Below are 16,609 nucleotides of genomic sequence, written 5' to 3'. Positions count from 1 at the left end.
AACTGATGAAGACGAAATAATTAATATTGAACAAACTGATGAAAGTCAAGGTGATTATCAATCTTCACCATCAACATCAACAGTAGATAGTATACCTTCTTCTCCAGTGTAAGATTATTTATTAAAATTTCAATATTAGTTTTTGGGGATAAAACAAATGATAATTATTATAATTTATTATATAATATTTAAATATTTTAGTACCTAAGTAATAGTATATTATATGCAAATTCATAGTTGTAAGAAGAATGTAGATTTACTCTCAGGCATGGTCATATTTGAGAATTCAAAGGGTGTGCAGTTTTAAACATAGTTTTTTTTTACTTTTTTTTCTTAACTGAACTATATCTTTATACGATTGTATCTATATTAAAGTATTTACAATTGTATATGAAATATTAATGCTTATATTATTACTAATAAGAAGTTCAATAATTTTAATAGTTAAATAGGATAGCCATATAGATATGAATTTAAATATAATTTTGTTTTATTTATATTTTTTAGAAATGTGAATCTTAAACAATCCAAGATTACAAATGTGTTTAAGAAGGTGGATAAAAAAACAAGTGAACGTTATACCAATGCAATAGCATATTGGATAGCTACAGACATGCAACCATATTGCTCAGTATCAAAAAAAGGTTTTAAGCATCTGATGTCGGTAATATGCCCAGGATATGAAGTACCTAGTCGTCAAGTTTTTACAGAAAATAAAATACCTGCTTTATACTATGAAGTTAAATGTAGAATAATGCAGCAATTAAGTTCAGTTCAATATTTGGCTCTAACATTTGATTGTTGGACTTCGAACGCACAACATCCATATATAGGAATAACAGTGCATTATATTGATAATGACTGGATTTTGCAAACAAATTGTTTAACATGCACCAGTTTAGATGTAGACCATACATCTTTTAATTTACGCGATATTATTGAATCAACACTAGTTGATTGGGGTATTCAAATATCAAACATTTCTGGTGCAACCACAGATAACGGAACAAATGTGATGAAAGCTGTTGAACTATTGGGAATCAATGGTATTAATTGTTTTGGTCATACGATTAACAATGGTATTACGTCTTCGATGTCATTAAGCCCTGTTCAAATACTATTATCTAAAATTTCTAAACTGAGATTTAAGTTTCATTACAGCTCTAAACTGCGCAGATTACTTAAAGAAGCACAACAAAAACATGGCCTGCCTCAAATTGTTATGCCTGCATCTTGTGTGACAAGATGGTGGACAAGCTTGCCAGCACTTCAATTCATAAGAGATCAACAAGAAGCTCTTTTTGATGTTTTATATAAATTAAAATCTAATAGTATAAAATATCTCCCAAATTGTAATGAACAAAAGCTTATACGTGTAATATGTAATCTGTTTGAACCTCTTAAGACATTAGGAGAACATATGAGTTCAGAACAAGTTGTGACAGCTTCTTCAATATGGCCCATTTATTTAAAGCTTAAGGAATCAATACTTCAAAACAATGATAACTCAAGATATACATGTGATCTTACTCAATGTGAAAATCAAGATGATAATGGTGATACCGAAGAACTTTTTCCAACTACATCTCAATGTGCAATGTCTACAGGTGAGATAACCTCTTACCTCAATAGTAATGAAGTTGATGAAACTAACAACAGTGATGAAGATACTTCTGCCAATACCAGTAATGATACTGCCTCAGACACAATGTTGAATCACTTAGAAGAACACATAAAAAGAGCCATTAAAACACCACTTTTTAAACGATACGATAATAATAAAGCCAGACCAGTTTTACAAAAAATAAGTTTTCTGGACCCAAGATACAGAAGTCATTACATCGAATTGGCACAAAAGGATTTTATCATACGCTTAATAAAACAAGAAATGGACGAAATTGGACATCAAATGGAAGTTGATAAAACTGACAAAAATACAAATATTGGAGGTTGGTTTAATAATTATTGAAATAATAAACAAAATAATATGTATAACTAATTTTGGCTAAATATTCACAATATTATAGGATTGGCTGCATTTTTGGGAAATCTTTCAAACATACCTGTTGAAACAAATTCTATACAAGATTTGAACCAAATAGAACTTGACAAGTATTTATCATTGCCAAGTGTTGGTTTGAATTGTAATCCTTTACAATGGTGGAAAATATTCCATTCAGAATTTCCAACATTGGCCAAATTAGCTATGAAGTACTTGTGTATACAAGGCACAAGTGTACCAAGTGAACGGATTTTTAGTTGTGCTGGTAATGTCATTACTGATCACCGATCCTCATTGTCTCCAGAACATGCTGAAGAATTAATTTTTTTGTCTATGAATGCCAAGTATGTTTCTAAGTGACTTACTCACTGTGACATATAGCGCACCTACACAAATAACTGCTGTTAAATGTTTTTTTTTTTTAAATTGTTATTCTTTCGCAAGATGCGACATTGTTATATTTTTCTTTTTTTCTTTAATTTCTAAATGAATTTATCAGTAATTAAAATTGTAATGATTATAATAAATATATATATATATATATATATATATATATAAATATTTCTAAAAGTTTTCTTACTAACATGATTTGCTTGCAGGTTGGATGATTTATAGTAAACTTTTTATATTCCTACTCTATAAGTAGGACACATTTCTTTATGTTCTGTATGTTATTATTTTTTAAAGTATTGTCAATCTGGATGACTTAAACAGTTTTATCTTTTTAAATTGAAGTGAAGTACAAGAATTTACATAAATTTAACTAAATCTGAAGTAAACAATTATAATTATAAGTCTAAATTTTGGTGGTTGCTGTTTTCCAGTATCAATGGCAATAATATAGATTATAATATTATGTATAGAATACCTAATTTAAAGATATTAAGTTATATATTGTGAATCAATATTAAAGTAAAAAATATCGATACTATATAGTTAGATTTTATTTATTATTTCGGTATAACATACCATATCGGTGTATAGGTATACCGAAACAGTTCGGTTTTTCGATATACCGGAACTTTTCGTTTTTCGGTATACCGGAACTTTCGGTTTTTCGGTACACCGGAACTTTTCGGTTTTTCGGTACACCGGAACTTTTCGGTTTTTCGGTATACCGTTTCTAACCGGTATTGAAATCAATACCGTAATACCGAAAATTATTTTCAATACCGTCAGCCCTACCCCTACCATAAATACACCATTATATATTTAAATAAAAGAAAAATATTATTACAGTTATATCCTATTTACAATATTATAATATAGCAACGGTACTTACTAAATTGCCTACAGTTTTTCTACCGACGTTGCCTTCAGTAGATAAAAATTTCAATGATTCGAAATATATCCATTTACTTTTGTACATTTCGTCTGCTCCTTGGCCTGTTCTAGTTTCGCCAGCATGTTGGTTTCTTAAACCGTGTAATTTTCTTAGTATTTCACCTTCACTAGTGTTGAATGACACAGCTAATTGGCGAACAGCTTCTCCCCGAGCTAGTCTATCTTTATATTTTATATCTTTAGGATTCCATAAGCAAGGATTGTTTTCATAATCAGAGATTAGTTTGTGTGTTTCGTCAATTGTCCATTCTTTTTTTGAGGAAGACATAATATTTTTAATATTTCGTAATACTAGACAAAACTGCACAACGTGACTGTCAACTGTTTTGATTCAACAAAAAAGCTGACAGTCGATTAATCCCACTGTCGACGTTTATTTCGGACATGTTCAGACCGGCGCAAGAATTGTCATGAGAGTTATGTCGCGGAAATCGAATTATTGTACGACAGAAATGTAAACAATCGTTCATACGTCGACAGTTTACTGTCTTACATTTATTTCGACACAAAACTGTCGTCGTGTGACCGCGGCTTAAACTATATTTTGTTCCACTATTTATTATTAATTTTAATTATTCCTCAATATCATTAAATACCTATCACCATTACTATTTAATTACATTATATTGTACATGTCAAAACTCGTACATTATAACTAGTTGGTGGTTACGTAAAATTATTCCCATCAGGTGGACGACTGTTATTATTAACATAATTAGATATAGGTTTGTTCCTACACTGTGCTGCAAAATGATTCCTGTTACAATGATAACATTTTATTAAAGGTCTATTAAAATTATTTGGTTCAAAATTCCTACCATGATTATTAGTATTATTATATCGTAGAAAGTTATTATTAATATTTCGTAAAGAATTGTTATTTTTATTATTCAAATAATTGTTCCTATACTCATAATTTTCTCTCTCTGCATTATATAGTTATTTCGTCGTATAAGTCGGTTATTACTATTTGATATTTTCCGCATAAATCTATATGATTTTTATCAGTACATATGTTTGTTATATTTTTCATTTTTTCTCCTAATATCTCATATTTCGCGTTATATTCTTTTAGTGAGAAGTAAGTAATGAGCTTATACTCTGCTCCTATTATTCTAATTGGACCTAAGTTCTCATAATGCAAACCCTTGTCTTGTTCATACAGTGTATATGTATAATAGTCTGATGAGTTTATTTCATTAGCCTTGCTTAATCCAACCATCATCACCAATATAAAAGTAAAAAAAAAATACTTTTCTAAAAGTAATATTATTATTCCTATGGTAATTTCTCTATTAATATCTCATAAGTAATTTTTTCTAAAAGTTTATCGAACAGACATTTTGTTAATATTACATCCGCACAGGGATCATGAGCATGAGTTATCTTATGATCTATATCACAAGCCAGCTCATGACTTTTGAATAGGTTTAACAATCTACCATTTTTTTCATAACTGCCTAATTCAATTCCTACAATAGTAATTTTATTAATTTGTAATTGCAAGAAAAATTGTCTATTATTACTGCAATCATAAGTTCTTATATTTAAAATTGGATAATGTAAATCCAAACGGTTCAAAAAAAACATATCCATGTCACCATTCCATAAAACAAAAGCTGATTTTTGTTCCCCTCGATTAATGTAATTTAATATTGTTTTTCTATTAAGATTATTTATAGTAGAACAACTTCTTTCGTTAATCTGTGATAAACATATATTTGCTTTGGTGGACGGCCTACCAAAAAATTTCTTAACATTTTTAACCGCCCAATCCTGTTCATATTTAGTAATAGGACGGACCTCATTGTTAGATATTAACAAAGGCCATCCTTCTAATTTAACCGTTTCACTTTGATTTAAATTGTCCGTTATTGCCCCGCAGATCAATACGTGATTGTTTTTTTGTAATATTGTAAATTCAAAGTCCAAAATATTAAAATTGTATGTTTTGGTTCTATAAAAAAAAAATCAAAAACTTAAAGTTAATGTTATATAAAAAAAATAATCTACCATACCTATAATTATTCATTTATTTTATCATTATGATATCGTTTTACATTATTTTTATGTACTGTAATACCTCGTCTACCGCGTTGTATAACTATGTTTTCATCTCCTATTATTTCAATTACTTCATATGGTCCTAACCATAAAGAATTAAGTTTATTTCTATGTGTATTGTCCTTTAAAAGTACTAAATCTTTCACATGTATATCAACAGGATTCTCTTTTTTATCATATCTCTCTTTACTTTTTACTTTGTTTTCAATCATATAATCATCATAATTATACTGTGGTTCTGGCTCAGATTTTAATTTAATTGGTATTTCTAATGTACGTCCATATACTAATGCATATGGTTGATAGTTAGTCGATGTATGTACTGTTGAATTATATACAAAAAATGCATAGGGTAATAAATGATCCCAATTATTTAAATTTTTATCTACATAATGTCGTAAATATTCGGCTAAAGTTCTATGTGATCTTTCAAGACCTCCATTTGTTTGTGGTCTGAAAGGACTAGTGTTAATTTTATTAATTTTTAACAATTTACAAACTTCCGTAAACGTTTTACTAAGGAAATCCGTTCCTTGATCTGTCAATTTCGTTCCCGGTATTCCGTGTACACACACAAAGTGTATAACGAAGGCTTCCGCGACCGTGTTTGCCTGATGATTAGGTATAGGTACTCCTAGCGTATACTTAGATAAGTCATCTTGCATTGTTAAAATATAATTGTTATTGGACAAAGTTGTTGGTAAAGGTCCTACAATATCTAAAAATATTTTCTCAAATGGTTTCGAACTTGTGGATGTAATAGCCATTGGTTGTTTAACATGTCGATTCAAAATTTTATTTACTTGACATGACGTACAATTTTTTATATATTTTTTAACATCATTTTTCATACCTTTCCATCTAAACTGCTTTTGTATTCGTTTTATAGTTTTATTTACTCCTAAATGTCCTCCTAGCTTTGAATCATGAAATTGTTTTAAAATAATTACTTTCTCTTCTTCCGAATATTCTATGCTCGTACATACTATAATTTCAATTTTAGTATTACGAAATATGTATCTTAACATTGACCTTATCTTATCCCATTCCAAATCGTCATTGGAACCTAATTTATTCATTGCTATTTTATTTAATTTATTTTCCTCACAAAGTTGTTTCAAGTTCACTAACGCTATATATATGTTCTCGTACGTTGACCTCTGACGATATCTATTTTTCGTAACTAAAAATATTATGTACCGATTATTTTATATTACATACGGTGTGTCTCCTATTACTTTACTAACTGGTAAAAATGTTTTAAATTCAAACTTTTGTTTTATTTCATAATTTATTCCTGATGTTAAATTATATTGCTTTGCAATTTCTGATACTATATGATATTCTATGGGTGCTTCTAATAGTGATCCTATTGTTTCTTTTATATTATTATTTGTAATTAATTGTGTTTTCATTTTTTCAAGAAACTCCTCATATGATTCGTTTTTAATTTCCTGTATTGAATACATACGACTTAAAGCATCTATGTTAGAATTTTGAACCCCAGGTTTATATCGTATTTCATAATCATATTCTTCAAGTTGTATTCGCCAACGTGCTAATATTGACAATGGATTTTTTAAATTGAAAAGCCATGTCAAAGGACGATGGTCACTAAGTATTATAAATTTTCTTCCATATAAATATGGTCTAAACTGTTTTACACCAAAAATTATAGCTAAACATTCTAACTCGGTTGTAGAATAATTATTTTCACTTTTATTCAACGTTCGCGACGCATACGAAATTGGTAAATCTTGACCTATTTCTCCTTGAGATAATATTGCCCCTAGTGCTTTATTACTCGCGTCCGTAGTTAATATGAAAGGTTTAGTAAAATCTGGATATTTAAGTATTGGTTTAGAACATAAAGCTGCTTTTAATTTATCAAATGATTTTTGACATTCTTCACTCCATACAAATTTAATATCTTTCTTTAAAAGATTAGTTAAAGGTTTTGCAATTGCACTATATGAATCTATAAATTTTCTATAATAACCACTTAGTCCTAAGAATGATTTTATATCTTTTACGGTTTTTGGTTTTGGAAATTCTAACACTGATTTCACTTTTTTCTCATCGGGTTTAATTCCATTTTCTGATATTACGTGTCCTAAATACACACATTCTCGTTTCAAAAATTCACATTTATCTGGTTGTAACTTTAAATTATTGGTTCGTAATCGCTCAAACACCTCTATTAATTTTTCATTATGATCATATAAATTTTTTCCGTATACAATAATATCATCTAAATACACTAGACATTTTATTCCTATTAAACCAGCTAATACTGAGTTCATAACTCTTTGAAAAGTTCTAGGACTAGTTTTCATTCCTTGTATCATACGTTTAAAATGCCAATGACCTTGATTAGTCGAATAGGCTGTTAATTCTCGTGATTCTTTTTCTAATTTAATTTGATAAAATCCACTAGAAAGATCAAGAACAGAAAATAATTGACATTGACCTAACTGGTCTAATATTTCAGTAATATTTGGTAAAGGGTGAAATTCATTTATGGTAACTTCATTTAATGCTCTAAAGTCTACTACTATTCTAAATTTTTGTTTACCTGAGTTATCAATTTTTTTCCGTACTAATAAAAGAGGAGAGTTCCAAGGACTCCTTGAACTCTCAATAATATCATTATCCTCAAGTTTTTTAATTTGCTCATTTATCTCATCTTGTTGCGCATGGGGAAGTCTATAAGATATACGATATATAGGTGGTTGATCCTGTTTTAATCTTATTACATGAGTACCTGCATTGGTGAATGTTAAAATATCCCCTTCCATATGAAATATACTATTATATCTTTCACATATCTCATAAATAGTTTTTCTCTCATTCTCATCCATGTGATCTGTTCTTATAATTTTTCTTAATTGTTCTATACGTTCATTATAATTATTTGTTGATTCTACTGTATATATCTCATACTCACTATCATAAAGTATTTTATTTAAATCACTCTTATTTACATTTCTTAATTCTTCAGATATATTTAGCATACTAACTATTGCTTTCCCTCTATTTACAGTTGAAACTGTACTACTACAATAAACATCTTTTGTAATTTGTTGTTTATGTATATATATACTTTTACTTTCTACTTCTGGGTGAGCTACTGCTATTTCTACAACAGTCTCCGTTCGAGGTTGTAACGTCAAAATTATGGTACTACTTTTTAAATTATTCAATGTTGTTTCATCGTTTTGTATAACCAGTTTATTATTTGCTACATCTACTATTACCTTGTTTTTTAATAAAAATTTATGACCTAGTATTCCATCTTTTGGTATAGGAAATTGTGCTCCTACAATATAAAATTCCGTGTCTATACTGCTATTAATTATTTCTATTGGAATAACTATTCTACCTATTGTCTGTATTATTTCTTTATGTATGCCTCTTAAATTAATTTTTTGTGTTTCATCTATAATTAATTGTCCTTGTAAACAGTTTATTTTAAGTATATTTACCTGACTACCTGTATCTATCAATAAATTTAACTTATTTGTTTTGCTTGCGGGTGAAATACACGTTATATGATTATTTTCTATGGCTGTCACTATATGGAAACATTGCGCATTTCCTCCGCGATTATCTGGTTTATCGAACGAGTACCGCGTTCCTCGCTCGAAGCGTTTACGTTTCCCGAATTATTATTCTTACTTTCATTATTACGTTTTTTGTAACAAAAATTTATATCATGACCTTTCCGTTTACAATATGTGCATGTAATTACTCGTACATTATAGTTAGCTGAAGGCTGTACAAATTTATTTCTATTTGGTTGATTAATGTTATAGTTTGTATAATTTTGTATTGGTTTATTTCTACATTGAGCTGCATAATGATTTCCATTACAATTATAACATTTTATTGGAGGTTTATTAAAGTTATTTTGCTGTGGATAATTATTTGTTTGCGTCTGATAATTTGATTTATTAAAACTATTTTGTTGGAAATTTTTAGAATAATTATTCATATTATTATATTTTGTATTATTTTTATGTTGCCAATTGTTATTCTGTCTATAATTATTATTAGAACCTTTATTATTAGAAAAATCATTTCTATGTCTATAATTTTCTCTCTCTGTATTATACTCTACCTCCTCAGCTTTAGCCAATTGCTTAGCTATCTCTAAAGTTTTAGGATTACGTGCTTTTACAATTGTTCTTATAGGACTTATTAATCCTTTTATAAAAATATTTAGTGTTTGTTCTTTTAAGGTTTCGTGTATTACTCTAGCTTCCGATTCTTCTTTGTTAAGTGTACATGCAGTACATAACTTATAATATAATTTTTCTACTCTATGACAATAATCATTAACATCCTCACCATTACTCATTTTAATAGAATTTAACTGTATTTGTAAACTTGAAGCTGTTGTCATATCCTCAAAAGCATCTGTTAAATAACTCTTAATATATGTCCACTTAGTCACATTTTTATACTTTATCATTTCCAATGCTCTACCTGATAACCTAGTAGTTATATATTTAACCAAAATCGGTGCATTTTTCTCTTCAACTAAATTCACTGCCATATCACATGCATTAATAAATGGATAAATGTCATCTTCTCCTGTACACAAAGGTATTAGTTTAAATGCTTCCTCTAATCTTATGGTAACCATTTTCTTTACACGCGGTTTCTTTTCAAATGTTTAACGCTATATGCTGAAAACTATCTGTAACCTTGCTACGTGTAACTTTTTTACTATCTAGGCTTAAACTTCTATTTAAGCTGGGCTTTAAATTCGGGCTAGAACTAGGGTTTTTACTAGGGTTTCCTAAATCAATTAACTGTTGGGTTTTATTTAATAATTCCAATTCTGAAATATCTGCAGATGTTTTATTCAATGGATCAGCTACTTTCAAAGGAGATGTACCAGTATTCTCCATAAATTTCCTTCACACTCATTTGATACGTTTTAAATCAACAATAACTTTTATATATACCCTTTAATAATCAATAATAATAATTCTCAATAATAATATTCTCAATAATGTATGCGCTTTAATAATCAATAATAATTCTCAATAATATATGCCCTTTAATAAATTCACAATAATCTCAATAATATATTCACAATAATTCACAATAATATATGCCCTTTAATAATCTCAATAAATTCAATAATATACTTCAAAATAATTCAAATAACTCAATATGCCCTCAAAATGATATAATAATCACAATATCTCAACATAATAAACCCTTTAACAATAATAAAATTCAATAATATGCCCTCAAAAAAAAAAAAATTTACGACCTACTTATATATATTCAGTTTCTTAAATGATACTTCTTAGGTTTTATACTTTTGTAACATATATTGTGTAATAAATTAATTAACTGTTCACTTACAGTAATGCCATGTTCTGTGATGTTGTCATCTTGTTTGATATACTTCAACGTTGTTGTTGGTTTTCTCTTCTGGAGTTATCAGCAAAGAAAAGTGATCAAGTCTTCTTGTTGATGATAGCCTTTGACGGTTGCCTCCTAGAAAAGTGTATCCTACCGACTGCGCCAAAATTGTTGCATGCCAATATCAGATCCAGATCCAGGGTGTTATTAAAATGAAATTTACAACTCTTAAATACAATAATGTTTTATTCTGTATAAATAAAATACATGTAACTGATACAAAAAGTGGCTGAGTGTCGTGAAGTTGCTCAGGTCTTCGTAGCTCTGGTACATCTGCCTCTGTTGGTCTTCGGACTCCCTTATATACAAGTAAATCTCTTGTTGTTGTAATCGTCAACCTTCCAATTTAGATTAGTTCTTGGAATTGTTTTCACATTTGAAACAACAATCTCCAGGATGTTATCGTCTTACTGGCAATTCTTGGAAATGCAAAACGACCTCGCCTAACAACTACTATTTTGATTTATTATGATGTTTTTACAAAATATGAATCTAATATTTCGTATACATTATAATTATTAGATCACATATATATTTATATTACTATTGCTCACACCTATAGCAATATTACACATTATATTATATATTAGCATATCTCGTAGCTCATAAACATTATATTATGATATATTTATATTATTAGTATATCTCGTAGCCCATAACATGAAGTGGACGGGTTTGTCGAGCAAGATTATTGAATGCTAGTGTGTGGTGGGTGTGTAACTGTGTGTATATGTGTATGTGTGTAAATTAAAACAAGGGAGATTAGGTAACTCAATAAAAATAAATTGTAGTTCTATGTTACGGTAATAGGATATACGAAAAAATATAATAGGTATAAAAAAGTGTAGATTCGCGCACAGTATATAATAATAATTCAATATGTGGCGATTCATGCTCACAATAATAGTATATAAAATATAACGTCGATTTTCACAACGGATAATAATAATATAAAAAAATGCCAACGTTTTGGTCTTTTCGTTACGACAAAAGACAAAAGACAATTTTCACGACGGCTGTGCTAAATAATATTCGCGCACCCGACACGGCGTAAACAGGTAAGGTGAATCCCGTATAGATAATTTTATAATATATTATATTATTCGGTACGTACGAATTGCGTCTCGTATAAAAAGATATAAAAAGGTATAATACTAATTGTGTCCTTGATTTTTCTCGAGCACCGCTGAATTGCGTCCCCAACATAAGCGCAAATTGGTTTAATTTGGTGGGGGGGCTTAAGCCTTGACTATTTATATATTGAAAAAATCCGCGGGTACTAACTACTAATGTTGAACCATAATTATTATTAGTATCTTAAAATTTAACACAAAGTTTTAATGGTATTTATACGTTTATAAGAATATTATATCTATATTATTCCAAAAATATCCAACATGTTAAACATTAATATATATGTTATATTTAATATTTATTATATAATAAAAGCATGTATAAATACAATTGTTTAGCAAATAGCAGTTTAGCTTAAGGACAACATTCTATCTTTTTGTGAAAAAATATTGAGAACTTTTTCACTATCAATAATGATATCCCTTTCTATATGTAATAATGATACATTGGTAAATCTAGACTGTTCCATTGTAGCTCTTGTCCAAGTTTTAATTCTGCGCATCGCTGAAAAACTTCTTTCGCAAGAAGCTGATGATATAGGCAATACAATAGCAACTTTTAAAAGAGTATACAAATTTGGATACACATTTTTACTTATTATTATTTTTAAGTCATCTAAGGTAAAGTTTTCATTTCTGTTGATAGCACAGTTTTTAGCTACCACCATTTCAGAATGCAATGCATTAGCATTAATTGAAAATAACTCCTGAAAATTAATTATACATTAATATATTATTATCATCTTTTATACTTCTTATTCATCTACCTTATATTGATTGATAAAGTATAATGCTCCATCATAGTCAAGTTTAAAAAAATTTTCTGTCGAGTTAGCTAAAGTTTGACTTTCCTCAGAAAATCTATTTTTTAAGTGAATAATAATAGAGTCCAATACAGGGTTATAATAATGATTTTCCCAGTACTTTTTCGAAGCTTCCAGCTTATCAACTTTGGAAGCTACGGTTACATTATCTGATTGTTCTTCACTTTCTTTACCAGTAATGCTCATAACAAAGAAGTCTTTTAAGTGGCTAGGTTCAGTTCTTTTTCTTTTGTTAGCTATAAATTAAAAACAATATTTAATTTATAATTATGTATCTATAGTAATTTGTATACATTTTGATGACAATTTAAGCACTCAAATATTTAAAGAAATAATATTGAGAAAATGTACGATATAACAACTAAATAATTAATGGCCTCGGTAGTATATACCTGCAATAGATGGAATTTCAGTAGAAATATTATGTTCCGTAGTAAAGTTTAAAAATAAATTCCAAATTTTAGAAAATTCTGAAGAACTTCTCATTTGCTCAAATGATTTTATTACACCATTTATTGTACTTGTAGCTTTCCCCAATGTTGTATCTTTTCTCTGCAACTGTTTACTTAGAATATGAATTATTTGCAATATTTCGTTGAAATATATCAAATAAAAGCCGAAAGATGGTTTCTTTAGCATATTTAAAAGACCTAAGGAAAATAAAAATACATATATTTTATAGTTCTTTTAAAAAAAATAATAACTTAAGACATATTTTATTGTAATTGAATAAATAGGGACATTAAACGAAGGTACCTATTTTTGTTTTAAAAATTATTTAACATTTTTGTGTGAATCATAAATAAATTATTAAAGTCTAACCAATAGCTTGAGGTACATCTCTGCTGGCATCTTCTTCAATTTCTTTTTCGAGTATTTGAATAATTGCAGTAAAATTATTCTTAACAGCAATGCAGTTTTTATAGCGATATGCCCATCGGGTTTCACAAAGTCTTGTAATCGTTAACTGTGTTATATTCATTTTAATTTGCAAGTCTGTTAATTGTTTGTTTCGACTGGGCTGTGCAAAATGAATATAAACAGCTTCAAGAACATTAAAAAAATTTCTTGCTTCCTAATAATTAAATTAGTTAAAAATTACAATATAATTAGTCAATAAAAAAAAAATATGAATACTTTAATATGATTGCATGTACTGCAAAGAACCAAATTCAGTTTATGTGCTAAGCAATGAATGTAAATAGCTTCAGGGTATTTAGCTCGTATTCTTGTTTGTACACCAGACACAGTACCAGACATGACATTCGCCCCATCATATGACTGTGCTACCATAGGAACTTCATGAATATTAAGTTCTTTTAAAAGAAAAATGATTAAATTGGAAAGTTGTTCAGCCCCTTGTCCACCAGATACATCAAAAAAACCAATAAACCGTTCAAATATATTCAGATTATCATCAACAAATCGAACACACACAGACATCTGTTCTTGCTTATAAGACCTATTTGATGGGATTAATATTGTTCACAAAAACAATTTAAATATATTTATAAAATCTTTTTATAAATAAATGTTTTAACTACCTACCTTCCTTCATCACAAATCAAAGCATACATTCCACAATTTTTAAGTTGTTGTATTATGTTTTCTCTTACAATATTGGAACTTATATTTAAAATTTCATTTTGAATATACCAGCTGCTATAGTTAGTTTTTTTTTCACACATTTCTAAAAATTCCTGATTTGATTTGGCATACATTTTACACAACTCCTTAAAATTTCCTATTAAAAAAAAATATATGTATATTACTAAAAATCCCGATCACTAGGTGAACCTGGGTTTTACTAGTTAGTTTTTTAATTTACCTTGGTTAAATGATTCTTTGCATTCATCATGACCTCGAAAAGGTATACCCTGCCGAGCTAAATATAATATAAAATCAATTAATACCTTCACATAATTCCTATTTTTTATAATTTGTTTTTTATGAGCTGTTGAAATTTGTGTAAGAACATTTTCACTTTGTAATGTAATTTTATAGGCATTCAATTTTGCAGTACTTGTTAAATGTGATATTGATTTTTCATGTTTAGACAATTTATCATTAATCTATTAAAAATAACTGAAAATAATAAAATTTTAAAACAAAATATTATTTATTTAAATACCTTTTTCCAGTTTTGCACACCATTTATATTATCAAATTTTTCATCAAGGGTGTTAGTAGAAAAATGTCGACAGTTGAAACAGAAAACAGCATTTGCTTTGACACTATATTCAACCCAATTATACTTGTTATAATAAATTGATGAAAATGCTCTGTTTTGTTTCTTAAATGTAGTTAACGGAAATACTTGTAAATGTGGCTGTTTTGGACCCGAAATTTTGGTACCTAGATCATCAATAATATTTTTTGTATCTGATATCCATACATCAGATGAGATCTATAAATAAATATTATAATTAATTTTTTTTCTAATTATTACGTAAAAAAATATTAACAGGTACTGACTTTGTTCAAAATTGTAGACGTTTCTGGTGTTTTCACGGGTATTACATTTGAATTATCAGTGCTAATAATATCGTCGTTTTTTCTTACTTGTTTTATGAAAGAATGATAGAAGATTTCCATCCTTTTTATTTTTACCACTCATAGTTCAATTAAGTATATAATATTTTAATTTTTAACTAAAAGTTTTAATGGTTAATAAAATGAAATCACTGTCACAGAAAAGTAATAATAATTATACTAGAGTTTCGCCAATACACAACTACAACAACAGAGTATCACACGGATGCGAAACGTCCGTCAATCGTCATGCATTTGTTATCGTGAAATCAATATAGACGAACGAGTTTTAAAATTAGAATTGGGGAAACAACTACAACAGTCGATAACGATCGATATTACCACCACACAAATTCGAGATATGTCATGTAGGTACCTATTGTATTTATCATGAAAACATTATATTATACCTAATATTATTATACGTAGCCTGAAATGTTACATAATCTCCAAATTACGTATATTATTGAATACCTATTTGAATTATGATTACTTTTTATTCTTAAATTTTTATATAATGCATATGCATATGGTATTGGTATATTATGAATTATATGAACACCTACTAGAAAAAAAAAGTACACTAATCAAATTTCAAAATTATTGAATTTTGAATAGTTTGCGGGCAACTTATAAATTGGGGGGGCTAAATATGACTTTAGGGGGGCTAAGCCCCCTTAGCCCCCCCGCGATTTGCGCCTATGGTCCCCAATACCTGTGATATCTAAAAAGTATAAAGGCGAAATTATTGATTATTATAAATTATTTTAATATTTCTAATTTAATAAAAACGATTACGTTAAAGCTTTGATAAGTTTCTTGTGAGTAACGTTTAGTAGATGTCCAACACAATTATTGTCGCAGTACAGTGTTAAACTGTTAACAGACAACAGTCCATTACCCTACACGTGTTACATTTTTAAACCCGATTATGTCGAATAATATGAATAGTATGTATAGCGAAAAACAACGTGATTTATTTGTTATTGACCAGTATAAATTTCGATTCCACAAGTACTTAAAAAACAATATTGAACGGTGGTGTTGTTGTAAAAAAACGTGTAAGTCTTATATTCATTTAAACTCCGATAACGATGTAGTCAAAAAAGTATTAATCATAATCATCACGAAGAAAACGAAATATTAAACCGTCAAATCGTGAGTAATAAATTAAAACGAAAAGCTGTCGACTATATTAGTCAGAACCCAAGTAAAATAATTAATAGTAAATTACTTAAACCTGATATAGATACTTTAACTAAATATGA

At 28.4% G+C, this 16,609-nt stretch overlaps 5 protein-coding genes across 5 annotated transcripts; 2 read left to right on the top strand and 3 right to left on the bottom strand.

The window, feature by feature from the left end:
- Positions 1-45: 45 nt before the first annotated feature.
- Positions 46-1,479, top strand: LOC112593458 (zinc finger BED domain-containing protein 4-like; the record flags this gene model as incomplete). The annotated part of the gene is made up of 3 exons (XM_025337850.1): positions 46-108; positions 508-1,331; positions 1,406-1,479. Coding segments are annotated over 3 exons (961 nt in total), but the record flags the coding sequence as incomplete, so codon positions are not given.
- LOC112593453 (zinc finger BED domain-containing protein 1-like) lies at positions 1,431-2,367 on the top strand. Its single transcript, XM_025337844.1, has 2 exons — positions 1,431-1,949; positions 2,028-2,367. The coding sequence occupies exons 1-2, from the start codon at positions 1,598-1,600 to the stop codon at positions 2,360-2,362; spliced, it is 687 nt and encodes a 228-aa protein (XP_025193629.1). The 5' UTR covers positions 1,431-1,597; the 3' UTR covers positions 2,363-2,367.
- Positions 2,368-3,260: 893 nt separating this feature from the next.
- LOC112593457 lies at positions 3,261-3,614 on the bottom strand. Its single transcript, XM_025337849.1, has one exon. It carries the CDS (start codon positions 3,612-3,614, stop codon positions 3,261-3,263), a length of 354 nt encoding a protein of 117 aa, XP_025193634.1.
- An 8,721-nt stretch (positions 3,615-12,335) lies between these two features.
- LOC112593456 lies at positions 12,336-13,307 on the bottom strand. Its single transcript, XM_025337848.1, has 3 exons — positions 13,202-13,307; positions 12,753-13,045; positions 12,336-12,692 (listed from the first exon to the last, which is right to left on the bottom strand). The coding sequence occupies exons 1-3, from the start codon at positions 13,293-13,295 to the stop codon at positions 12,336-12,338; spliced, it is 744 nt and encodes a 247-aa protein (XP_025193633.1). The 5' UTR covers positions 13,296-13,307.
- A 319-nt stretch (positions 13,308-13,626) lies between these two features.
- On the bottom strand, positions 13,627-14,426 carry LOC112593455 (zinc finger MYM-type protein 1-like). Its single transcript, XM_025337847.1, has 3 exons — positions 14,358-14,426; positions 13,977-14,271; positions 13,627-13,830 (listed from the first exon to the last, which is right to left on the bottom strand). The coding sequence occupies exons 1-3, from the start codon at positions 14,384-14,386 to the stop codon at positions 13,627-13,629; spliced, it is 528 nt and encodes a 175-aa protein (XP_025193632.1). The 5' UTR covers positions 14,387-14,426.
- Between the last annotated feature and the right edge of the window lie 2,183 nt (positions 14,427-16,609).

The sequence above is a fragment of the Melanaphis sacchari genome, unplaced genomic scaffold, assembly GCF_002803265.2.
Source record: "Melanaphis sacchari strain LSU unplaced genomic scaffold, SCAv2.0 Contig205_pilon_pilon, whole genome shotgun sequence".
Taxonomy (NCBI): domain Eukaryota; kingdom Metazoa; phylum Arthropoda; class Insecta; order Hemiptera; family Aphididae; genus Melanaphis; species Melanaphis sacchari.
This window is presented reverse-complemented; position numbering and strand designations above follow the sequence as displayed.

Excerpts from the sequence above, each read along its gene's own strand:
- LOC112593453 (XM_025337844.1), top strand. The coding sequence starts at position 1,598 with ATGTCTACAGGTGAGATAACCTCTTACCTCAATAGTAATGAAGTTGAT. Across the intron at positions 1,950-2,027 it reads CAAAAATACAAATATTGGAG|GATTGGCTGCATTTTTGGGA; the intron begins GTTGGTTTAATA and ends ACAATATTATAG.
- LOC112593457 (XM_025337849.1), bottom strand. The coding sequence starts at position 3,614 with ATGTCTTCCTCAAAAAAAGAATGGACAATTGACGAAACACACAAACTA.
- LOC112593456 (XM_025337848.1), bottom strand. The coding sequence starts at position 13,295 with ATGAGAAGTTCTTCAGAATTTTCTAAAATTTGGAATTTATTTTTAAAC. Across the intron at positions 13,046-13,201 it reads TGAAATTCCATCTATTGCAG|CTAACAAAAGAAAAAGAACT; the intron begins GTATATACTACC and ends TTTAATTTATAG. Across the intron at positions 12,693-12,752 it reads ACTTTATCAATCAATATAAG|GAGTTATTTTCAATTAATGC; the intron begins GTAGATGAATAA and ends ATTAATTTTCAG.
- LOC112593455 (XM_025337847.1), bottom strand. The coding sequence starts at position 14,386 with ATGTATGCTTTGATTTGTGATGAAGGAAG. Across the intron at positions 14,272-14,357 it reads TTGATTTGTGATGAAGGAAG|GTCTTATAAGCAAGAACAGA; the intron begins GTAGGTAGTTAA and ends CCCATCAAATAG. Across the intron at positions 13,831-13,976 it reads TAGCACATAAACTGAATTTG|CCCAGTCGAAACAAACAATT; the intron begins GTTCTTTGCAGT and ends CATTTTGCACAG.